General features: G+C 40.7%; 1 protein-coding gene across 1 annotated transcript in view; it reads left to right on the forward strand.

Annotated features, from left to right (window-relative positions):
* WDFY2 (WD repeat and FYVE domain containing 2) overlaps positions 1–26,949 on the forward strand; it is a 168,819-nt gene that overhangs the window by 119,719 nt on the left and 22,151 nt on the right. Inside the window, exons 4-6 of the mRNA XM_021678320.1 lie at positions 1,097–1,151; positions 9,385–9,535; positions 18,723–18,835. Coding sequence (XP_021533995.1) covers positions 1,097–1,151; positions 9,385–9,535; positions 18,723–18,835 — 319 coding nt within the window. The remainder of the gene's footprint in view (positions 1–1,096; positions 1,152–9,384; positions 9,536–18,722; positions 18,836–26,949) is intronic.

Here is a 26,949-nt window from a genome sequence, read left to right on the forward strand (position 1 = left end):
GTTACCTCCTATATTCTGTCACATCACCTCATACTTACCTTTGTGGCATCTGTCACAAAAACAAATAAAATAAGTATTTTCTTCTAAAATTTACACTCTTATCAGCTCAGTAAATACCCAGATAGCAATTAAGGAGTTTACACATCTGTCCTCCCACAGACCTTTCTTTAAGTCCTCAAGGAAAAATTCTGGAAGCCTCCATATGTTTTGAAAAGACTCATTGTTCTGTTTCTGAGCTCAGATGAAGGCATCAATTTGTTATCCTTTGCAGCTTTCCTTGTTTGACAACTTACTATTTAAGAGTATATGGATATTTTGCATTTGAGAGAAGCTGAAGGACTCAAAACCTGGCTGGGGCTTATAAACACTTGATTGACTTCTACATATAGGTCATTGTATATGTAGATGCTTAGGTGAAGAATGCACACGTGCTCACACACAAACTCACCCACTCATGTTTTATGTGTCCTCACAAAGAGTATATACAATGCATTATATAGAAACTATTTTTGAGTAAATTTGACATTCAGATTAATCTCATGAGATTGGGAGATGCCTTTCACATTTCTGTTTGGTCAATACTTACTGATTTCTTACTATACCAAGACACTGTGCCATGTACCATAGGGATTTAGGGATGAGTAAGATGCACCCTTGAGAAGCTTATTGTAAGGAGAAATAAGTTACTGATATTAGAAACAATCTTTTAAAATACCTAATTTGCTTCTCTAAAAGAGGATTGCCATCCATTTGCTCATTGGCCAAATTTTCAGCTGTAGCAAGTTAAATGAGGGTTATCTTCAAAATTGACAAGATGGTGTCAAGACACTGAACTTGATCCAGTTTTCTTCTCACACATACTCAAAAACAAACAAAAAAACAACCTCAGTGTTACAAAATAAAAATTATAATTGCATTAGTTCATAATTATGATTGTTACTTTTAAAGATGTACAAAAATGCTGAGTTGATTGGCAAAATACTAATGTTGGATGTAATTCTGTGATGATGTTTCTTTATGCAGTCTGGTTTTATCGAAACCTAATTATTCACTTAAAGACTTTCTTTTTGCTTGATATTTTTCTTCTCTTTTGCAGGAGTTTATTTTATCAGAAGATTATAACAAGATGACTCCTGTGAAAAACTATCAAGGTAGGAGTGAGACAGCAGTGTTTTTACCTAGATTTTGAGATGATTCTTGACAGTTTCACTTTACAGTAGTCAGGGGGAGCAAAACAGAGCAATCCTTTCAGGTGAATATTATCCGAGCCTTTGAAGTAAAAAAACTGAGGCCTAACGAGGTTGGGTGACTTGCCTGAGGTCCTGTAAAGTGCAGAACCAGACTGGGTCGTTGTGACCCCAGAACCTCTGACCTTTGTCCTTTGTCTCTCTGCCACACCATACAACCTCAAAGCAGTGCAGCAGATGCAGAGAAGTGGGGTCAGTGTTAGGAGTGAGCTACTTTACATGGGGTTCATTTCATTTTTGGTTAAATATTTTAAAAGGCCTGAAGTGTCCATGTTGTCTAAGGGAAAGGAATTAAGGTTTTCTTGTGTCTTCAACATTGGCAGTGTACCATAGATGGATCAGGAGCCATTTTCTGTAATGATTTATTTATCTAGACCAATGATGTTATAGGATCAGAACATTAGAGGTGGATCTTTTAAGACTTAGAGGTTATTTCATCCACATTTCTTGACTTCATCCATCCTGCATGATCATCCAGACTCTCTTCTGATACCTCCAGAGACATACCTAGCAATCCATCCTGATTTTTGTAAAATTCTAAGTATTAAGTTTTTTATTTCTAGATTTTGATCCAAAATTCATTTCCCTATGGATTTGTTCTTTAATTGCTTTCACATAACACTTACCAAGTATTCACTGAGTACCTACTGAGTTCCAGTAACTGAGGATTATAATAGTAAACAAGACATTATAGTACCTGCCTATAAGCAGTTTATAATTATGTAGAGGTTACAAACAGATAACCAGGTCAATAAAATGTTATGTTGTAAATACTAGAATGTTCCCCTTTTGGTTTTTGTTCAGCCTGTTGGAGCCACAGAAACTAAGTACAATCTCTCTTACAGATGACAGCTTTTCAGTGATTTTAAAACAGCCACGAAAGTTCCCACCCTGGTCTCTTCCTCTCCCCTTTTATCTCTTCTATTTTCTAGCCTAAACATTTTACATGACCTGAATTTTTGTTCTAAAAAAATTTTTTTTAGTTGTCTTGGTCACAGATCTTGGGATATCATGTTCTACCTCTGGAGCCCTTTAAAAATGTGACACATTGTGGTAGGCAGCCTCTAAGATGGCTCCTGATGATCCTTGCCTCCTGTTATTCATGCCTTCGAGTGTCAACTCCCCTCGAGTGTAGACTGGACCTAAAATATGGCAAATGATGGATGTCACTTCTAAGATTAGGTTACAGAGAGACTAGTCCTTCTTGCTTGCCCTCTCCTGCTTTTGCTGGCTCTCATGGAAGCCAGCTGCCATCTTATGAGCTACTTTATGGAGACACCTATGTGATGAGGAATTGAGGGAGGCCACATCAGTAGCTGGTAAGGAACTGAAGCCCTCCGGTAGCTCAGTAGCCTATGAGGAACTGAATCTAGTCAACATGAGAGACATGGAATTGTGCAGGTCCTCCCTCTGTCAGTCTTACAGATGAGACCATAGCCCCACCACTTGACCTCGATTTCATCCTGTGAGACACCTTTCAGCAGAGGCACCAAGATTTCTGATCCACAGAAACTCTGAGATAATAAATGTTTACTGTTAAGCTATTAAGTTTTGGTGTAATTTGTTATACAGTAGATAACCAATATACATATGTAATGTGGTAACTACAAAATGGTATTTCCTTCCTCTTCTGGTCACTGTGCCATGAAGGGTGAACTTTTGACAGCCACTTTACACTGTAGGCTCATGTGGAGCAGTCTTAATGGTTAATGGTTCTCACTTAAGTTTTTATCGGGTACTGATAAAACTGTTGAAGCTGTTGCCTTTTTTGGTATGGGGGGTGTTTTGTTTTGTTTTTAGCCTAAATGCTGGACTACAGGTTATTCATCATCTCATTTTATTTAGTCCATCATCTCAGCTTATCAAGACATTTTGAAATCCCAGTTGTGATTAAATTTTTTTTTAATGCAATGCTAATAAGACCATGAGAGAAACAAGAGGCAGAGTCCCATGTACCAGAAGCAAAGGGAGAACTAAAACTGAAAGTGATATGCATACTACCTGACATTGCAGCTATCTTGGGGAGAAAAATAGAACTTCTAATAGCTAGAAGCTTTTGTATGAACATTGACTTAGGGACAGAAGGTGAGACCTAGGGCTTGAGTGAGATGGGAAGTTGCAACTGATATTTACATATAAAGATGAAATGCGTAAAGGGCTATATCACCATGAAAAAGGAGAGGACCAAAACTCTCCACTTATTGGCCCAGAAGACCATAGCATAATTTATTCCTGATCTCAGATCTGGATAGAGGGAAGAATCTTCCAGATAAATGAAACTTGCAACCTAAAATTTTGGATTTGGAATACAAATTTAAATCATTCATGCAGTGCTAGAAGCTCCAGCTTAAGAATTTAACATAAAAATTGGTCCTGGGCCAGTGGTATCCTCATGGTTCTGCTAGAAATAAATTCAAAAGCTCTCTTCAACAAAACAAGTCACACAAATATCCCACAGCAAAAACAAGCCCTGATTAAGATGAATTCATAATAATAAAAATAAATTATAAAAGTTAAAAGGAATCAATCCACTATGAGTAAATATTAATAGATATCAAAAATGGAGGTGAAATAAAAATTTTTTCAGGGAATTCATAGACCTGCACTAAAGGAAATGTTAAAGAAAGTCCTTCAGGAAGGAAGTAAATGATGCCAAAGGAAAATAGGGATGTACGCAAAAGGGTGAAGAGCACCAGGCGTGGTTACTATGAGATATTTTCTTATTATTTAAATCTTATAAAAAGACAATTTGCTATTTAACTAAAAATAATAAAGTAGCACGAGGGTCATAACATGTAAAATTAAAATGTTTGGCATCAGTAACACAAAAGCCAAGACCCAGGGAGAAATGGAAACATACTATTGTAAGATTCTTATGCTACACATGAAGTGGAATAGGTTCACTTGAAGGAAGACAATGATAAGTTAAAGATGTATACTTCTAGCCCTAAAGCAACCATAAAATAACAAATCAAAAAGTTACAACAAATAAGCCAACCAAGGAGATAAAATGGAATCATTAAAATCATTCTCAGTGAACCCCTCTCCCCCCGCCAAAAAAAAAAAAAAAGAAGAAGAAGAAGGAAAAGGCAAAAGAACACATGGGAAAATAGAAAACAACAAGGTGATAGATTTAAACCTACCAGTTATCAATAATCATATTAAATGTATGTGGCCTAAGGCTAATTAAAAGGCAGAGACCTTCAGATTGAGTGAAAAAAAGGAGGCCCAAATGTAAACCACCTACAAGAAATGTACTTTAAATATAAAGACATAAAGCAGTTACAAATAAAAGGATAGCAAAAGATATACTGTGCAAACAGTAGTCAAAAGAAGGCTGGAGTGGCTATGTTAATAGTAGTCAAAAGTAGACTTCAGAGAAAAGAATATTACCAGGGACAAAGGATTATATTACCAGAGATTATTTCATAATGATTAAGGGGTCAATCCATCAGGAGGGCATAACGATCCTAAGTGTTTATGCTCTTAATAAACATAGCTTTGAAATATGTGAAGCAAAACCTGATGAAACTTCAGGAAGAGAAATAGACACATCCTCAATTTTAGTCAGAAATTTTAGTATTCCTCTCAATAATTGATCGAATATATCAATAATTGACAGAATAAGTAGGCAGAAAATCAATAAGGTGTAAAAGGCTTGAACGGTACACAGCCAACTTGCTCTAATTGACATCTGTAGAACATTCCATTCAACTAAAGCAGAAGACACATTCTTTTCAACTTTACACAGAACATTTATCAAGGTGGATCACAGTCTGGGCCATAAAACGAGTCTCAGTAAATTTGGAAAAATTCAAGTCATGCAAGGTGTGTTCTCTGATCAAAATGGTATTGAAGTAGCAGTCAATAACAGAAATATCTCTGGAAAATCCCCAAATGTTAGGAAGAAGCTAAATAACCATGGGCCATCTAAGTAATCCATGGGTCAAAGAAGAAATCAAAATGGAAACAGCATATCAAAATTTATGGTATGCTGCTAAAGCAGTACTTAACGAAACACCTATGTTAGAACAGAAGAAAGGTCTCAAATCAGTGACCTTAGTTTATGCCCCAGAAAGAGGGGCACCCAGGTGGCTCGGTCCGTTGGGTCTGCCTTTGGCTCAGATTGTGATCCTGGGGTCCTGGGATCGAACCCCCTGTCGGGCTCCCCATTCAGTTGGGAGTCTGCATCTCCCTCTGCCCCTTCCCCCGTTCATTCTCTCTCTTTCAAATAAATAAATAAAATCTTAAAAAAAAAAAAGAACAAATGGAAACAAAGCCAAGCAGAAGAGAAGAGAGATCGTAGCAGAAGTTCATGAAATAGAAAACAGAAAATAAATATCAGTGACACCAAAAACTGTTGTTTTTGTTTATTTTGAGAAGATGAGTAAAAGCGATAAACCTCTAGCCAGACTTAACAGAAAGAAAAGAGACAGAGAAGATGCAAGTTACCAATATCAGGAATAAGGGAAGTGATAACTATTAGAGATTGTAGGGATATTTAAGGATAATAAGGAATATTATGAACAACTTTATGCCAATAAAATTTGACAACCTCAATGAAATGAACAAATCTTTGAAAGGTAAAAATTGCAAAAGGTCACTCAAGAAGAAATAGATAACCCTAATAACCCTGTATCTACTGAAGAAATTGACTTTATAATTAAAACCTTCCCACAAAGAAAACCCCAGGCCCAGATGGCTTTACTGGTGAATCTTATCAAATATTTAAGGAAGAAGCAATACAAACTGCACAAACTCTTTCAGAAAAAGACTTTCCAACTGATTTTTGAAGTCAGCATTACCTGACACTAAAACTAGGCAAAGACAGTACAAGAAAAGAAATATATAGGCCAGGCTTCCCCATGAAAACAGATGCAAAAAAATCTAAACAGAATTTTAGCAAATCCAATTCAGCAGCATATACAAAGGATAGTACATCACAACCAAGCAAGGATTATTCCAGGTTTATACCCAAAAAAGATGGAAGGAGGGATTCAAACATATTTGCATGCCATTGTGCATAACAACATTATTCACAATAGCCAAAAAGTGGAAATAACCTAAATGTCCATGAATGGATGCATGCATGGTTAAACAAAATGTGGTGTATCAAAAAAAATGAATTATTTTTTGGCCACAAAAAAGGAATGAAATATTGATACATGCTACAACGTGGATGAACCTTGAAAACATGCTAAGTGAAAGAAACTAGACTCAAAGGACCATACTTTGTATGAATACGTTTATATGAAATGTCAGGAATAGGGGAGGACGGGCACCTGAGTGGCTCAGTTGTTTTAGCATCTGACTTTAAGTCAGGTCATGATCTCTTGGTCCTGGGATCAAGCCCCACATTGGACTCCCCACTCAGCGGGGAGTCTGCTTGTTCCTCTCCCTCTGCCCCTCCCCCCACTTGTACTCGCACTCTCTCTCTCTCTCTCTCTCTCAAATAAATAAATAAATAAATAGTCTTAAAAAAAAAAAAAGAATAAGGGAATCCATTGAGACAGAAAGTAATTGGTGGTTGCCCAGGGATAAGGGAAGAGGAGTTGGGGATGTGGGTTTGTTTTGGGGTGATGGAAATGTTCTGTAAATAGTACATTTTTCCATGATGATTGTACAACATTGTGAATATACTAAAAACCACAGAATTATACACTCTAAAATGGTTTAAATGGTGATTTTTACCTCAATAAACATTTTTTTAAAAACCAATCAGTGATACCAAAAGCAAAGACACTATAAGAAAGGAAAACTACAGATCAGTAATTCTCATGAACTTAGATGTTAAAATCCTTAAAAAAAAAAATTCTAGCAAATCCAACAATATATAGAAGGAATTATACACCCATGACCAAGAAGATTTATTCCAGACATGCAAAGCTGGTTTAACATTTGAAAATCAGTGTAATCCATCACATCAAAAGGCTAAAGAAGTAAAATGATATGATCATATCAATTAGTGCAGAAAAAGCATTTGATAAACTCTGACACCCATTCGTGATAAAAACACTTAGCCAGCTACGAATAGAGGCGAACTTCCTTACTCCATAAAGAAACATCTACAAAAACCTACAGCTAACATTGTACTTAATTGTGAGAAAGGAGATGCTTTCCTTCTATGATCATGAACAAGACAAGGATGTCTTCTCTCAGCCTTCCTATTCAAGAAGTATAGCCAGACTTCAAGCCCACATTTCTGAAGCTTAATGATACCTTTAAAGGGTTTCTTTTTGAATGAAAGAATTCTGTCACCTTAGAAAAGAGTATGTGCTCTGAGTTTTGGGGCTTGTTTTTTTGTTTTTTCAGTAGTCCTCAGCAGCCTGACACAGAAAGAGAATCAACTTTGGCGGAGAGCCTAGGGTCTCAGTTCTCGTTTCATCACTCGTTGATTGTGCAGATTTGAGGAAGTCACTCAACGTGTGTGAGCCTCTGTCTCCTCCCGTCACATGATGGCAGCTCAGAGGGCTTAACTCCCCTTGTCTTCTGGACTGCTGTCATCCCCTTGGACTTAGAGAGTGATGGGAGAAAGGGACAAAGTGCTGGGGGCTACTTTCTTGCTGAAATAGATTTGAGAAACTTGAACCATTAGAGAAGTTCATTTTTATTCCATCATTGGTGGAGCCTTGAATTGGACATTTGATGACAAGATCCTCAGGAGTTTCTCCCAAGAAATCATACCTTTTAAGTTAAAGACAACACTTTGATCTTGAATGGTGGCTGATACTCTGACAGGCAGGTGTTTACTGTAGAGAAGTCGTAGCATTATTGCTTCTGTAGCCCTTCTGTGTCCCTTTAGATTCTCTATGCTTCAAATATCAGATTTTAAAATATCAGGCATTTGGTGGAATGGCTGTCCTGTGGGTACTCATTGGTTTGGTAGCCAATGTAAAAGGGCCATCCTGCCAAGGCCAGGTTGTGTCTATAAGATGAAGAAACTACCCACTTTTGCAGGGTCATTACAATGACTAAGTGAAAGAATACATTTAAGTACTTGGCACTTGTTAGACACTCAGAAATTGGCAGGCGATATTGTTACTGTCAATAGAGCTGCACTGATCCATCTAGTCCATACTAACTTTATTTTCATGATCAAAATGGGAAACTGATGTTTTCTCTATCACGTCATCACGCTCGTGACGAGTCTGCTCTTGCCCACCAAACTGCCAGCTCCTGGGCACAGGGCCAGTGAGGTCTGGGTTCCAGGGTATTGATCTTTGTCTATTCCAGTCAGCTCTGTTCAGTGGCCATGGACCCCCTCTGCCTCACCCTCTGGAATTGTGTAAGAAGAAAGCAAATTTTTATGGGTTTTATTCGATAATTGAGAAGCCATGAGACCTTGGCCAAACTACTCGACTTCATTGTGCCTGAATTTACCCACATGTAAAATAGGGAGATGGAGTAGATGACATGAACAGTTTCTTCTAACTATAAAATTGTGTGATGCGGTAATTCTGTGGATGGTGTTGCCTCTGTGTATGAGCAACCCTGGGAGATTTGCCCTCCTTATCACATGTATGTCTACTTTGACATAAGGGTTATTTCATTCTCTTTTATGTGGCACTTGGGAATAATTCTGCCCTCCTTTCTAGCATTTGATTTCTTACAAAAAATTCGTCTAGAACTTTGTTGTAGGTTTAATAAGCCATACTTCACCAAAAGGAGCACAGTAATGCTCTTTACTTTTTTAAAGCTTGCATAAACTTACAAGATCATCATGCGTTCTATTGTCCTGTGGTCACATTGAGTCTGGCATTCTCCAGTCCAGCAGCTCTATCATGTCTGAGAGAGGTGGCCAAGGCCCTTTGGTAATGGGCACTCCGGGTGGTGGTAAACTTAGATTTGGTGCAGGTGGGAAAAAAATGGACAGTGGGAAGTAGGAGGAAATAGACAGTGGACAGGTGGAAGGAAATGAATAGTTTTTAAAAAATCGTCTAACAGCTCAGGCATGCCCCTCGACAGTGGTATACCTCTTCCCCTGGTGAGAACCGCTGTTCTGTGTGTGTAATGGCTGTCCATACGATGCAGCTTCCTCTGGGGTGGGGAGAAGAGAATGACTCATCTCTGTGGACCATGCTTTATCAATCTCCTTTATGATGCTTTATGGGTTATTTTCTTGTCTCTTGGCTTTTAGCGCATCAGAGCAGAGTGACGATGATCCTGTTTGTCCTGGAGCTGGAGTGGGTGCTGAGCACGGGGCAGGATAAGCAGTTTGCCTGGCACTGCTCGGAGAGTGGGCAACGCCTGGGAGGTTACCGTACCAGTGCCGTGGCCTCGGGCCTGCAGTATCCTTTGCTGGACAAAAATCCCTTGGTGGGAACTTAGCTGTTGACTCCTTTCTTTCATGAAAAGTTTGGGTATGTGCAACTTGAATGTTTTTTGTTTTATTTGCTGGGTTGCCCTGCTGATTTAGGTTCTCATTGACTTGACCGATACACAAATGATGGAGGGTCCTCACGGAGGTGGATTAAAGTGAGGTGATTGCCCCCCAAATAACAGATCCTGCTGAGCAGGTTGTGGGGTGACTGTTACACAAGTCTGACATCCAGACAGGACGCAGCCCAGATTTATGAGCCTCAGGGGTCAGAAAGAATTTTGGAACGTGGAGATAATAAAACCATCAGTGAAAGACAGCCTTTTATTTTTGGACCTGTGGAAGTAATTTACACACAGATATTGAGGTTGTGAAGAGCCACCAGATTCCTATTTATTTTTTAAATATTTTTGGAGAAGCCACTGCGCCAGGACCACTAGGAGGTTAGCCAGTATCTACACGGTAATGGTACAAACTTTGTTCCAGGTACAAGCCCCTTCCAGGATATGTAGAGTGATACTAATTCTCATCTTCCACGTCTCTGGGACCCATATGCCCAGTGTGAATGCCCCCTAATGCTGGGTAATCCTCATGTCTGGCCCACTGGGCTGTAGCAAGCACAGGCTTGACGGATGTGAAGCCTGTATGGGCGATGCCACCACGTAAGGAGTAGCAGGCCCTGAGCTTCTTGGTTTAAAAAGCAGAGAATCACTCTCCACCTTCCGACGAATGCGGGAATACATGGAAACAGATCCCTTGTCAGCAAAAGCAGGAAGAAATAGTAAGACCTGCTTTCAAATGTTCATCTTATATTTATAAAATGCCTATTCGGTGATTCTCAACAATCTGACAAAGTACTTTGCTGTCTCCTTGCAGACGTGCAGCAATAGCTTTATGTGTGTGTGTTTGTTAGCTAATGTCACTCCTATTTTTCTCTCTTATTTTCCTCACTTGGAAGAGCAAGATGAAGAAACTAAGAATGGCCATCATGGAAGGTTGTAAAAATGGCAAGTTACCAAGCAGGCCAGAAACGAGGGTGATAAGGAGTGGCAAGCAGGACCAGCTTATCTTTGAGAGGGTGGTACCACCTGTTAAGAGAAGAAACTCCCAAGTTTACTTTCTAAAAGCCAGTTGAGACAAGCCTAATGCCTGAAATACATGAACTCTCTTGTCAATAGGTGACTGATTTCTTATAGTTTTAGAATTGGAAAGACCCTGAGCCGTCATCTGGGTCAACTCCCCGTTTTACAGATGAGCCAGCTGAAGCCCAGAAAGGGTCGCACGTCTTACCTGTAGCCACCCAGCTAGTATGTCAGAAAAGCACCAGAACCCAAGTCTTCTGCCTTGGACTGCTGTTTTCTCCCATCATACTGTGTTACCCTTTTGAGACCAGAACTAATGGCATCAATAGAATGCTGGCTTCAGTAGCACTTAGCCAAGCCAAGGAATATAGAAAAAAGGCAGATCTTGCCTTTAAGAAGTTTACTTTTTAAACTATTTGAAAATGAGAAACAGAACAAAATGCCCAGAACTTAAAGTCTCCTGACTGTGGTGGTTTCTGACCCTTCTCTTCAGGCATCTCCTAAAGTCACCTTCATTTTTCAACCATTTCCTTTGTCCACACACCACGTGGTTTACCAAGCAGAAAAAATCATGTGATCAGATATCAGAAGTCTTGTGTGTGTGTGTGTGAAAGCCTCTGGGTTCATTTCCCAGTGTAAATGACCATCTAGTCCAACCTTGTTGTTAAGGGGGAGGGGAACTGCACTACTACAGAAAGGCTCTTCCAGAAGATTCCTGCATCTCTATAGCTCTGCCTCTCACAGTGCCTGCCCTTGCTCCTGATTTAAGAATGGCCTTATATCCTTCTATCTCTGATATTTTTCCAGTGCTCCATACTGATGGCATAACAGGATTGCTTTTGCCGAGGGAAACATGCAGGAAACGTGCGACTTTCCCAAGGCTGGAGGGTTTTTTCTGGGAGCTGCCTGGTGCACAGATTGTTAACAGTGTTAACGTACCTATACAATGTTGGGGCTCACGTTAAAATCCAATTTTTAAACACATTTCTTCATGGGAATGCTCCACCCCACCTCTTCCCTCTTCTTTCTGCCACCTACCATACTTACAGGTTTCTTTTCTTAAGGGAAGGAAAAAGATCTGCTGAAACAATATATATAAAATGTTTAGAATATCAGTACCCCCAATTTCTCTTCCTGGTGGATAGTGGTGGTGTACATAAGAACCTTCCACAGATGAACCACCTTTTTCCTATCTCCACCTCACAGTCATTCATCCACATCAGCAAGTGATAGAAGTCAGGTTGAATTCAGCCTTTTTTCTCTTCCTTCTGGCCTCATAGGGGAGAAGTATGTGTGCAGTGAAAATAACAAAAATTCAAGTAGAGTAATAAAGGAAGACAAAGAGACTGACCTTTCAAAAATTGAATTACCAATTTCTTTTTTTTTTTTAATTTTATTATGTTATGTTAGTCACCATACAATACATCATTAGTTTTTGATGTAGTGATCCACGATCCATTGTTTTCGTATAACACCCAGTGCTCCATGCAGTACGTGCCCTCCTTAATACCCATCACCGGGTTAACCAATCCCCCCTCCCCCAAAACCCTCTTTGTTTCTCAGAGTCCATAGTCTCTCATGGTTCATCTCTCTCTCGAATTTCCCCCCCCCCCTCATTTTTCCCTTCCTTCTCCTTGTGTCCTCCATGGTATTCCTTATGTTCCACAAATAAGTGAAACCATATGATAATTGACTTTCTCTGCTTGACTTATTTCACTTAGCATAATCTCTTCCAGTCCCATCCATGTTGATGTAGAAGTTGGGTATTCATCCTTTCTGATGGCTGAGTAATAGTCCATTGTATATATGGACCACATCTTTTTTATCCATTCATCCGTTGAAGGGCATCTCGGCCCTTTCCACGATTTGGCTATTGCGGACATTGCTGCTATGAACATTGGGGTGCATATGGCCCTTCTTTTCACTACATCTGTGTCTTTGGGGTAAGTACCCAGGAGTGCAATTGCTGGGTCATAGGGTAGCTCTATTTTTAAATTTTTGAGGCACCTCCACACTGTTTTCCAAAGTGGCTGTACCAACTTGCATTCCCACCAACAGTGTAAGAGAATTCCCCTTTCTCCACAACCTCTCCAACATTTGTTGTTTCTTTCCCTGTCCATTTTTGCCATTCTAACTGGTGTAAGGTGGTATCTCAATGTGGTTTTGATTTGAATTTCCCTGATGGCTAATGATGAACATTTTTTCATGTGTCTGTTAGCCATTTGTATGTCTTTTTCAGAGAAGTGTCTTTTCATATCTTCTGCCCACTTTTTGACTTGATTATTTGCTACCCACAGCGAATATCATCCTCAGTGGGGAAAAGCTGAGAGCCTTTCCCTTAAGATCAGGAACATGTCAAGGATGCCCACTCTCGCCACTATTGTTCAACATAGTCCTAGAAGTCCTAGCAACAGCAGTCAGACAACAAAAAGAAATAAAAGGTATTCAAATCAGCAAAGAAGAAGTCAAATTCTCTCTTTTTGCAGACAACGTGATACTTTATGTGGAAAACCCAAAAGACTCAACCCCCAAATTACTAGACCTCATACAGCAATTCAGTAATGTGGCAGGATACAAAATCAATGCACAGAAATCAATTGCTTTCTTATACACTAACAATGCAACTGTAGAAAGAGAAATTAGAGAAACAATTCCATTTACAATAGCACCAAAAACCATAAGATACCTCGGAATAAACCTAACCAAAGAGGTAAAGGATCTATACTCTAGGAACTACAGAACACTCATGAAAGAAATTGAAGAAGACACAAAAAGATGGAAAAATATTCCATGCTCATGGATCGGAAGATTAAACATTGTTAAAATGTCTGTGCTACCCAGAGCAATCTATACCTTCAATGCCATCCCAATCAAAATTCCAATGACATTTTTCAAAGTGCTGGAACAAACAGTCCTAAAATTTGTATGGAATCAGAAAAGACCCCGAATCGCCAAGGAAATGTTAAAAAAGAAAAACAAAGCTGGGGGCATCACGTTGCCCGATTTCAAGCTATATTACAAAGCATGGTACTGGCACAAAAACAGACATATAGACCAGTGGAACAGAATAGAGAACCCAAATATGGACCCTCAACTCTATGGTCAAATAATCTTTGACAAAGCAGGAAAAAACATGCAATGGAAAAAAGACAGTCTCTCTTCAATAAATAGTGCTGGGAAAATTGGACAGCCACATGCAAAAGAATGAAACTCGACCATTTTCTAACACCATTCACAAAGATAAACTCAAAGTGGATGAAAGACCTCAATGTGAGACAGGAATCCATCAAAATCCTAGAGGAGAACATAGGCAGTAACCTCTTGGACATCGCCCACAGCAACTTCTTTCAAGATACATCTCCAAAAGCTAGTGAAACAAAAGCAAAAATGAACTTTTGGGACTTCAAGATAAAAAGCTTCTGCACAGCAAAGTAAACAGTCAACAAAACAAAGAGGCAACCCACAGCATGGGAGAAGATACTTGCAAATGACACTATAGATAAAGGGCTGATTTCCAAGATGTATAAAGAACTTCTCAAACTCAACACCCAAAAACAAATAATCAAGTCAAAAAGTGGGCAGAAGATATGAAAAGACACTTCTCTGAAGAAGACATACAAATGGCTGACAGACACATGAAAAAATGAATTACCAATTTCTGAATAACTTCAGAATCTTTGGTTGCTTTGGCTAAAGATCTGAAGCTTCAAGTATTAAGAGCTATAACACTAACAACAATAATCAATTTAACAATAATTAGAAGTAAAAACCAAAGACCAAATCCTCAGTTTTCACAGTGTAGAAACCAAGGCTCAGAAAGGTTAAGGGACTTTCTCAAGATCACATGACTAATGCCTGGCAGAACCAGGATTAGAATTTGGGTATTACAATCTTTTGGCTAGCCCTTTGAGCAACTAAATACAGTAGAGTGGAGGTATTTCCCAAAGGTCACATGGCAGGTTGATGTTAGGAAATAGAACTATTATTTTCCTTCACCACTTCACTTACTAGTATTTAAATTTGTGAATAATTTAGTTTCACCTTTCAGTCTTGTCATTTGACCATATTTCGATCACATTTTTCATGCTTCCGCAGAAATAATTTAGATACTCTTCATTTTAAGATTTTATTCATGCTGGAGATAGTTCCAAGATGTCACCCTATATAGTACAAGGTCTTTTCACCAAGAAGTCTCTTAGATCTATTCATATTCAGGGCAAGGGTACTGGAAAGCTATAAGATTATCTTGATTTTTATATTTCCTCATATCATACTTAATGCCAATCACTCTGGCTTTGAGGTTGTAGTATAATTTTATTTCAGCTCTCTTTCAAATAGCTTTGTTGCATTTATATTTTTTTAAGAGAATACTACTATTTACCTGCCATCATAAAGACTGTTGGGTGTCAGAGTGCATTTGTTTTTTCATCAGTGTCCTTAAAATTAATCTGGGTGAATATAAGGCGATCTTATTCCATATCAATCTTAATATTGTTTTACATATATCTCCCTTGTTCTTGAGACTGGAAGAATTTGTGGTGCCTTGTTCTCCTTCACTTTTAAAAAAGTTTTATTATGAAAATTTTCAAGACATGCACCAACTGGGAGAAGAGATTATAATGGACACTCACGTACTCATCAGATCCAGCGTTGATTCTATGATCTTTTTTGCTTTCTCTCTCTCCTTGCTGGAGTATTCAGAAACAAATTTTAGACCTTATGTCATCTCATCCTTACATACTTAATTGTGCATCACTAAAAAATACAGAATTTTTCAGGAACCACAATGCTATTATTACTCCTAAAAATTTATAACCACTGCTTGATATTGTAGAATAATTGATCCATTTTCACATTTCACTTACTGGCTTTTTGCAGTGAGTTGGTTTGAAATCGGGGCCAGACACAGTTCACACTGACCATTGACTATGGTTGTCATATCCTAAATCTCTCAATCTAGAGCAGTGATCTCCTCCCTTCACTTTTTTTTAATGCTTCTATAACTTGGAGATACTGAGTCCATGTTCCTGGAGATAGCCCTACGTTCTAAAGTGATCTCTGCTTCCTCATGATGTCATTTCACTTTTTCTTCTACCTGCACTTCTCCCATATTTTTCTGTAAGCTGCGAGTTACCTCTACAGTCTTGATCCAGTTCAGATCCAGCTTCTGGTAAGGACACTTGGTGTTTGTGCTGTCTGGTTCATATTGCTTCGCAGCAGGAGGCATGTAGTGGTGGGTTGTCACCCCCTCCCAGAGATGCCGGGATTGGTTAGTGTTTTAGGTGGTGACCACCAGGTCCCTGCAGTGGTGACCACCAGGTCCCTGCAGTGCTGACCTCCACATCAGCCTTGCCTTTAGTGGTCTCACCTGAACCAGTTATTTTGTTAGGGTCGCAAAATGGCTATTTTGTAATCATATCATTTTTTCCACATGTATTAGTTGGAATTCTTCTATAGAGTAGAACTTTCCCTCATTAACTAGGGCTATTTGGTTACCCTGAGATAAAATTAGTATGGGAAAAGCAACATAAATTCTTAGTTATTTCTCTTTAATTGCTCATTTTCAGAGTAGAGATTCAGTGCCCTGGTTACCTCCAGTAGGTGTCTTTTTTTTTTTCTTTTTGAGCATTATTATAAACTCTTAAGGTTTTTTTAAAATAATATATCTGGTAGATTTCAATAATTTGCCTTTTTTGATGCAAATATTGTCCCATCGTTGGCCAATAAGAGCCCCATCATATTGGCTCCAGTGTCTTTTGATAGAACCCCACTTGCCTTTGAAGGGAGCTTCCCTACTTTTTGGCACAACACATCTTAACCTCATCTTGTACCTTCCTGTCCCAGTCCTGAATCAGCTGTTTCTTTTAGTGAGGCGTAGTATTCAGAGATAGCTAGGAAATATATGTGTGTATATTTCTGAAAAGAAAATAAATCATCAATTCATATAATATATTCACATTTAACATTTTAGAGTTTTTACTTCTTTTTTGTACTTGATTCTTTCACCTTGGGCTGAAAATTATGGCTTCTAAAACATTAACATATTTGCTTTATCCTATGGTACATTTAAGCTGTTTCAAAATAATAATAGCAGTATTATAGCACCAAGACTACGGAATGAGATTTTAGCTTTCCTTGCAGTTCTCTTTGTCCTTAGAATATATTCTCCCAAGGATGTACAGTTGAAACGCTGTGTATTAGAGGCACTTGAATAATTCTGTTAACTATGGTTATATGGTTAGCTGTGCTTATAACTATGGTGATCACCATAGTTATGGTTCACCGATTCTACTTTGTTGTCAACTTGGGGGATTTTTTCTTTTAATTTTATACATATTTTTAATACGTAAAATAATGACATGACTCCAGGATGGAAACTATGACAAGAAAAGTCTCACCATCAGCCCTGTCCCTTCAGCTTGTTTCTCCCTCCTCCATAGGCAACCACTTGTGTGAGATATTAACTTATCCTTCCAGAGCTTCCTTTTGTAAAATAAGCGCCCACACAGGTGTACACACACACACAGACATTTCTATTGCCCTCTCTTTCTTATGCAAAGATAGTGTAGCGAGCGTATATACCTTGGCTTGTTTTCCCCACTTTATAATATACCCTGGAAATTCCTCCATGTCTTTGCTTATGATATGGAGCTCTTTTTTCCCCTGATATTGCATAGATATATCATAGTTAATTCAGTAAGTGCCCTTTTGATGGAATTCTTTTGTTGTCTTCACACTTTAGCTATTTAAAATAGCATGGAGCAAATAGCCTCAGGCATGCATTTTGTACTTTGGCCAGTGTATCTCTGGGATAGATCTCTAGAAGTAGGGTTGCTAGGTGTTATCAACCCGGGAAGCTCACTAGAGACTCAGTGCCTTAGGTTTGTACTGGACACTGGTCACGTAGGCAGCCTGTCCCTGACATGTACCAAAATTCCAGACTAAGTAGGAAAGCAGGTATTTGGCATAAACCATATTCTGTGTACAGTTAAGGCCACTCTTGTCTGCTAAAGGTGGGACCCTCCGGAAATCCAAGGTGCGAGACACCAGGCCAGCTTTGTAAGCAGCCTTTTGAAGGCTAGCATTCAGGCCCATTTCACACATTTTCATTTTCACACACCATTTTCATTTTCATCTTCATTTCTTCTTGAGCTATGTGTTCATACATTTTGCCCATGTTTCTATTAAGTTTGTGGTTGCTTTCTTCTTGATGGTTCTTATTGTGTTAGGGATTTGACCTTTGGTAACATAAGTTACAAATATTTTTTCTAGTTTATCTTTTGGCTTTGCTGATGTTATTTGTTGTTGTTTATATTTTTGAGTAATAGCCTTTCCCACTCCAAGATTATAAAGGAACTCTCCCATCTAGAACTTACATTTGTAATTTTTTACATTTAGATCCTCAAGCCATTTGCAATTTATCCTGATATAGAATGTGAAATACAGGTCCTGTTTTGTTTTTCCAAATGACTGTGCAGTTTATGCCAACATCTTTTTTTTTTTTTAACCCATCTCTTCCTTATTCATTTGAAGAGCCACCCTCATCAGACACGTACTACATTTCTGTATGCTTTGGGGTCTATTTCTAGACTTGCCATTTTGTTCCATGGGTCTGTTTGTCTGTTTATGCACCAATACCACACTTCTAATTACAGAGATTTTGTAACATGTTCTAATATCTGGTAGGGCTAACCCTTTCTATCACATACCACATTGCTCTTTTTTCAGAATATCCCTGGCTCTTCTTGTTTATTTATTTTTTATATGAACTTAAATAACTTCCCCAGCTCTGGGAAAAAACATATGTTGATATTTTTATAAGGATTATATTAAATTTGTAAATTCATGTTGTAAGGAATGACATCATTATCCTGTGAAGTCTTATTGTCCCATAATATTGCGTCTTTTATTTTGTTGTGTCTACTTTTGTATCTTTTAGCTAAGTTATGTCCAAGCTTTCTTCATATGGGATTTGCACATTTCTTGGTTTTATTTATTTATTTGTTTATTGCTTGATTTATGTATGTAAATCCCTCTGCTCAATTTTGAGAAACATCCTTAATGTTTACATGATAGATTTGATGTTGAAACCCGGCATGTGTTTATTGGTGACCAGTCAGGCCAAGTAACCATCCTCAAACTGGAGCAAGACAGCTGCACCCTGGTCACAACATTCAGAGGACATACAGGTGGGACTGCAAGCAGAATCTCCGTGTGCCGCTCTCACAGTGACATATCGCCGGCCACGTGTTCTGGCGTTCAGATGCCATGTTGTGAAAGTGACAGAGTCCAGTGTGCTCGGATACACGTGATACATTTAGCTGATTTCAGAATGGTTCAGTAAGATATAATGTCAAAAATTTTCTACAGTTTTCAGTGCACACAAAAAAGGAGCCACTCTTGTTTTGAAAATGTTGGTAATTTGGTTCTATGTCGTGTCGCGCTGGGGAAAGCTAGTGTTGGCGTGTGTTGATGAGACATTGTTTGAGACCATGTGGCAACTGCACAGACCTCGAGAGGCCAAAAATACAGCTGCCTTAGTCTGTCCTTTCCATCCTTAGAGCAAGAAGATGGTGTGCAAGACAGACTCCCCCTACTTCTAAGACAAGTGAAATAAAAAAATATGTTGAGGGTAGCTGGGCTACATAAAAAGGTACAGGTTCCTTTTTAACTTCCTTCTGGGTTCTTTTATTATTTAGGGTTTGTTTGTTGGGGAGGGAATCAGGATCTGCTCAGGATCATGTAAGCAAGGTAATATAAAATAATCCATGCTTAGCCTTTGAAACACTTGAATAGGTGGTAATGATTCGTTTTTACTAGTATTTTTAATATGTGATGTTGACCCTGGGAAATGAGTTACTGCCTGTATTCATGGCTCTTAATGGGCTTTTTATGTCTCCCACAGATTACCAACGTACGATTTAGTACAGAACAAGGTTCATATTGAGTTTAGATGGCATATAAGAACACAAATAGGTGAATAAGGATGTAAAATGGGATAGTACCTAGATCATGAGGGATTTCCTCAAGGGGAAAAAAGGAATGCAGTAAAGAGGAAATTGAATCCAGAGGAAAAGAGTCATAAAAAATAATCTTAATTATCTGTGTTTTCTGGGAAGAACACATAGAAGCATCCCCTGTGGAAAGGCCCCAGGTCCTTCCTAATTGGATTTCTCTTTTTAGCCACCTACACCCTGGCTGAGCCTCGCCAGGTGGGGACCCAGAACTCTCCCATGTCAGGAACCTTAAACTTCTGTATTTCACTGCTGACTTCAGTCTCCTAATATCCTGCTTTTCTAAACCTTGCCTCCGGCTCCATTTGCTCTTGCCCTTGTTAACCAGTCCGTCCTTGGTCCCTCAGTCCCCCGTGTCTGTGCCCCATCCTCTCTTGCTTTCCAGAAGGCTGTCACTTCAGCCACGAGCCGCCCAGCACTCTCAGTTCAGGTGCTCTGGTGCTTCTGGAAGAATGTGTGCACCATTCACAGTGTCGCCAGCCCGCCACGAGTCGCACCTGAGCCCTAGGCCACCATTACCACTGCAGGTTCAGCATTGCAGGTCACCTGCCAGTGTCGCCTCAGTCCCTCCGCACGTCCTCAGTACTCCCCTGGGCTTCTCCAGAACTTCACCGTTCTCCCTGAGCCACTGCTCCCTCCCCAGACTCCTCCTTCAAGGAAAAATAGAGGTGATCAGATAGAAGCTTCAAAAAGGTTTTTCTTGGGGCGCCTGGGTGGCTCAGTTGGTTAAGCATCTGACTCTGGGTTTTTGGCTCAGGTCATAATGTGGGATTGAGCCCCAGCTCCTCGCTCAGCGAGGAGTCTGCTTGAGATTCTCTCACTCCCTCCCCTTCTTCCCCTACTCGTACCCCCATGCACATATGTTTGCGCACTCTCTTTCTGTCTCTCAAATAAATAAATAAATCTTAAAAAAAATTTCTTTCTTGCCCGCCCTGTATTCCCCTCCCTAACAAACACACTTCCTCATCTTTCGCCCTCCTGCCTCACCAAGGAGTCTCCTATCCTCTGGCCCAGGGCTGAGTCTCCGGGGGTCTCCACATCAAAAACTATGCCCTTTGTCTTCCTTTTGACTAATTCACTCTTCTCAGTGTATTAACATGCTTAAATGTCTTGGCTTTCTGTTCAATGAACAAAACTCTCTCAATCCTGTATCCTGTTGTAGCAGTTTTCGTCATATTCTCTTAACAGCGGTGCTGCTTTTTTCTTTTTTTAAATTACGGTAAAATGTACATAATCGAAAATTCACCATTTTAATCATTTTTAAGCATGCAGCTCAGTGGCATTAAGTACCCTCATTATCACCACCATCCATCCACACAGCATTTTCTGTCTTAGAAAACTGCAACTCTGACCCCATTAAACACTAACTCCCATACCCCTTCTCCCAGCCCCTGGCAACCACCATTCTACCTTCTGTCTCTACGAATTTGCCTGCTCTCAGTACCTCACAGAGTAGACTCCTATGGGATGCGTTGTTTGTGACTGGCTTCTTTCACTTGGCATAATGTCCTCATGTTGTAGCAAACAGCAAGGCTTCTTGAAAGAATATCATTTTCCAGCTCCTTCAAATTCTTCACCTCTCACTTGCCTTCCACCCACCTGCAGTTTGGCTTGTCTCTCGCTTGTCTGACACTGCTGTCCCCAAGGTGGCCAGTGACCTGCTGGTTGCTAGATCCAGTGGACGTATTTTAAACCATGTCATACTTAACATTTCGCCCTTCCTTCATGCTTGTAACAGCCCTCCCTTTGGCTTCTGTGACACATTCTCTCCCAGTTTTCTTCTGCTTCTCTGACTGCTCTTTCTCGTCTCCGTAGTGATCTTTTTTGAGTTCTGCCCTGAACCTTGGTCTCTTTACACTCATTGCTCTCCCTAGTTGATCTCAGCCACTACTCCCTGTCATGGAAATAAAAGGTTCAGTTATTTCCTCAGATTCTTCACAGCCCAGGGAGAGAGACAGGAGCAAAAGAGTGACATGGCGGCAGGGGCAGGGGGAAGCCGGCATGGGGCACTTCCAGGAACACAGAATGGGCACTTAGCTCGAACAGGAGTGGGGGTCCGTCAGGAAGGCCTTCCCAGCAGAGGTGTTGTTGACCTAAGATATTTGGGAAGGAGTGAGTGTTGAGTTCATGAAAAAGAAGTGAGGCGAACACTCCAGGCAGAGAAAACCAGCATCATCCACGGCGTGAAGATTTGCAAGAGTGTGCTCTCCTGGGAACTCTAGTAACTCCTTTTGGCTGGCGCACTGAGTCTGAGGTGGTGGGCAGCCGGAAAGGAAGTGAGAGTCCATTTGGATCATTGAGGCATGAGCCTGACGTCAATGAGAAACCATAAAAGAGTTTGAAGCAAAGATGTTAACCTGGTCAGAATCTAAAAGATGGTTCTGGCAGCAGGATAGAGAGTGTAATTGGAAAGCTAGTAGGAACTGCCCCTCAAAATGTGGCAGGAGTACACGGCAAAGCCAGGAGTGGATGGGCCCAAGGTGAAATTCAGGGGCTGAGTTCGGCAAGCCTGTTGACCAGACTGGGAAGTTCCCAGACCTGGTTTAGGCAGAGGTGGCTTTCAGCTTGGCTCTTTAGTAGTCAGCCATTCACTGTACGGCTGAGAGTTGTGCTCTGAGTTCTCTGTTGCTGCCTCGAGGCCAGAAAAGGGGTGAGTAGCTGCCGCTTACTGCTGTGTAGTGAGCCAGATGTGGCCCAAGGGTTTTCTGTCTTCTGGGTTAGTTCTAATATCAACTGTCGTCTTGGCATTATGCTTTATCTTTCTCAGAGTTTAAAGCATTCCTCTATGATTTTATCATGAACTATCTTTGAGGAAGACCAGATATGGCCCAGGAGAGTCACTAACTCACATGAAGGCAAATGTAACAGGTCACATAATCAACTTACTGTTATTATCCGTAGACAGTAGTATTTACCCATCGCCAGTCTGGCTACAGCACAACTCATTCATTTGTAGCCAGAGCAGGGATGTCTAAGAGATTCCTTGATGATGCAAACATATTGTTGAGCTCTTCCTCTACATTCGGCCCATCCTGGGCCCTGAGAGGTCCCAAACTCTGGGAAAAGGGGCTCTGTAAGGATTATTCCCTAACCCCAAAACAAAGACCTTAAGATGAACCCAGATCCATTAAAGAATGATATTGGGGGTCTTGTCAGTCCAGAGCCACACTCAGAAGCAGACAGTCTGATATGTATACAGAGTCCTAACCATTCACCCATCACTCTGTTATAGTACAGAAGGTCGTATAAAAATGTGGGTTAGAGATGGAATTGGCCTGATACCACAGGCCAACATAGCATTTACTAATCCATGGGGACCTAGGAAACTAGTTTTATGTTCCTTTGCTCCCTCTGCTGGTTTTATTTCTGGAACTAAATGCCAAGTATCATAGTTCTTTGCTATTTATGCAGAAATCAGAAAGTATTTCTCCCAAAAAGTCACACTGACTTGAACAAAGGGAGGAAGAATCAGATTTTAACCATTGGAAATTCATAGTATCAGTAAAGTCATTTTTTTCTTTTACTTCTAAGGATTATCTTAGTGTGAACATACTAGAAACAGAAGGGATTGAACATAAGTTGCCAAAGCACACTGCTTAACAAAAATTTAAATACAGTCTTGTTCATTAACTGTTAGGGGAATTATTGAAAGTAACAGTATAACTGTAACAAAAATAACTAAAACAAGGAAAGGCATAGTTCAGTGCAAATACGCAAGTTCAAATCCTTAAGCTGTGAAAACTTGATTTTTGTTTACAGTGAAGGCTTTCACATCCAGTAGATGTAGATTTTTATCGAGTCAGCCACATCGTTAGCCCTCTGCATGATGAGTGCTGGGATATAGGGGTGAGTCAGACAAGCATAATGCTTGCCTATTCAGCTTCCAGTCATGGAATGCAGTCTTTAGACCAATAAATGGAGGTAGTTCTTCAAAAGGTTATGAGCGCAGCAGTACTATGACACCCCAGTGCAGCTCAGAGGCTGCTTGGGGAGCAAGGAAGAAGAGGGCCTCCCTCTCCAGAACGCTAAAGGGAGACCTCTGGGGAAGTGGTGTTTGAATGAAACCTTAAGGAGGAAGAAGAGTTACCCAGGTGGCGAGACCATTCTAGGCCCCAGGTGTGTGACGCGGGTATGCAGCCTGGGGTGGGAAAGTGTGAGCAACCGTATGGAGTCCCGTGGGCACGGTGGAGAGCCAGGGGCCAGGAGGGGAGGTTGAACTTCCAGGCGATGTGAAGAACGTCGGACGTTGTTCTCAGGCAGTGGGAAACCAGTGATGAAGTGTAAGCCGGGTGGTGGCCTGCTTTCCATTTTAACGAGTCACTGTGGCAGCCATGGCGGTGGATTGGGTGGGGACGAGAATGGATGTGCGGAGACCATTTCGAAGGAAGGCGGCTGCCTGAGTCCCACTTGTTTGGACTGGGCGGATGGCAGTGGGCATGGCAGGAAGAGGAGGGACTCAAGGACTTTTTAGGAGATGAGGAGTCAGCAGCACTTGGCATTCGGGTGGGAGTGGCTCCCCGGTTTCTGGCTGGAGCATTTGGGTGGATGGTGCTGCCATTTGCCGAAAGTAGGAGCACTGGAGGTTAGAGCGGTCTGGGGAGGGAGATCCCACGGTGCTTGAAGAGACGCCCCTGGGAGGTGGCAAGGAAACAGTGGCATGTCCGTTGGTGGCTCTCGGGAGGAGGGGGTAGCCTGCAGGTAGAGCACGTTCAGATTTACAGCAACACTCCTCACTTCAGCCTGCAGTTACTGCAAAATGCAGCAGCTGAAAGGTCAGAGATTTTATTCAAGAGGCCTTGTGTTTTGGGGACTCCGTCGCTCTCCTGTCGTCACAGGGAGTCCGCACTCCTTCACCTTGTAGGTGGGATGGCACGCCCCACGCGAGGTGCCACATCACATGGGTAAGGCAGACCCAGCCGTTTCCAGCCCTGACTTTGCAACACTGCACGTAGTCTCTCTAGCTTTTGCAAGATAGGTTGTAAAAGTCTCTTAAAAATGAGTTCACTCTGCATTTTTGTAACATGTATTAAATTTCTAGAACTTTTCCTACTCTTTGATCTAGTTTCATGTTTGGGAATCACTTCTAACTAAATAGGAACGTGAGCAAAGTTTTACAAATGAAAATGTTGATCTTAGCAAAATTTATAATAGTTAAAAGTTGAGGAAAATGTGACAGTAAGTGAAATAAGGTATATCCATGTGTTGGGATATTACGCAACCATTAAAATTTTCATTTATGAGAAAATGTAATAGTATAGATAAATTTTATAATGATAGAGACCTTTGTTTTTAAGAATACATTCATGTTAGAAACTGCTCTATCAGTCCTATATTATGAAGGTCAAAGGCAGGGAGAAGCATATATCAAGAAATGAGGGGGAGCAGAAAGATGGAGGAATCTGAAGTGAAGTGAAATGGAAGAAAGAATGTTTGTGATTTGAAATATAAACACAGAAACCCACACCCACCGTAGCCCCTGGCTCTTGTTCTCCAACTTAGATACGGAGGGTGAGAAGGACGCCCTGGGTGTGGACTGCGCAGAGGTGCGGGTCTGCGTTGCTCTGGAATGCAGGCTCACTGACGGGGGTTGCCTTTCCCTGCTGCCAAAAGCATCTGTAGGAAGGACTGTTAAGGAAATTGTCTGCTGAGGGCTGCTGGAACACTCTCCTCAGAAGGAAGAGGCCATTCCGTCAGCAGCTCTCCTCTCCACCCCTCTGTGCCCCCTGTGATTTAGTGCGCTGCCTTCCCACCAGCCCCCATCCCAAGGCTCTGCCAGACGCCTCTGTAGTGATGGCTTATTAATCTTCTTTCTTGTCTCCCATTCCTCTCTGCCATCCAGTTCACAGGCCAGGTGCATAAACATTTATTAAGCACCTACTGTGTACCAGGCACTGGGCACTGTGCTTGAATACAAAGATACAGAATGTAAAGTCTCCTGTGGAGACATGTTTGTAATCTGATAAGTTCAATGCAGTGGGTGAGTGTGGGGATAGAAACACACACAGAGGTGGGAACCTCACTTTGATTGAGAGTGTTGGGGAAGGGTTCCTGCAGGAGACGGCGTCTGAGCTCCACCTTGAAGAAAGGAAAGGTTTCTTGGGTGATAAAAGGTAAGATGGGCACTCCAGGCAGAGGGAGTAGCCACATGTTCCAAGAGAGAATACCACACCGAACACAGGATGCATGCCCTTCTTGTTCTCCAAACTAATGCCATCATCTTCAGCTAAGTTTGTGTTGGGAGTAGAGTCTGAGTCTTATTTGATTTGATTGTATCCACAGAGCTTAACCTGGTATCTGCCATGTAGAAGATGCTCAATACATGCTGGATGCACTGATCTGAAATGAGTGCTACTGTTTCCGATTTATATGCCAACCTCCAAGAGACACCATTGCTAGGACATGTACATAGAGCTGGGATGGACCTCAAAAGTTATTTTTTTTTTCCTCCCCAGTCCCATCCTCCTTCCTGTCTTGAAGCTTTTTCTTCCATCTTTCCCACTCTTACTGAAGCGTCGTGTAATACTCTTGAGTCCTCAGGGGTGTTCACAAGCTGATCCAGGACCAGTGGCATTTGGTGATAATGTCTCCTTCGTTTCCTTCAACGTGAGACAGCTCTTCAGTCTTCCTTTGTCTTTCATGACCTTGGCATTTTTGAGTACCAGCCAGAATGTCCTTCCATTTGCATTTGTCTGCTGTTTCCTCATGGTTAAATTCAGGTTATGCATTTTTTATAAGAATACCATGGAAGTGATGTTACGTCCTTCTCAGTGGATTGTGTCAAGAGGCACGTGATACTGATTTATCCTGTTTCTGGTGATGTTAACGTTTATCATTTGGTTAAGGTAGTGTCTGCCAAGTTTCTCCACTGTAGTCACCCTTTGTAATTCATAAGTATTTTATGAGGAAATATTTTGAAACTGTATAAATACTGTTTCTCATCATATTTCTGTCCAGTAATTTTACTATCCATTGAGACTCCATCGATGACTCTTTCCGGAAACAGTTATGACTGTGGTATTTGCCAGATTGTGCTTTTTCTAGTCATTATCTTTTCCACACTTTTTGGTTGGAATTTTATTATAAGGAAAAACTTTACTTCTTCCCCATATTTATTTTTTCCATTGTTTATACCAATATGGGCTCATGAGTTCTTAATTATTTCTATGTGTGAGAATTCATTGCGATCATTTATTTATTTTCTTGCTCAAATTGTCCCTGATTTGACCAATGGGACACTGGCTTGAGTTGGCCACTTAACCAACTGAGCCACCCAGGCGCCCCTTGGGCCA

Source organism: Neomonachus schauinslandi, chromosome 3 (genome assembly GCF_002201575.2).
Source record: "Neomonachus schauinslandi chromosome 3, ASM220157v2, whole genome shotgun sequence".
NCBI lineage: Eukaryota > Metazoa > Chordata > Mammalia > Carnivora > Phocidae > Neomonachus > Neomonachus schauinslandi.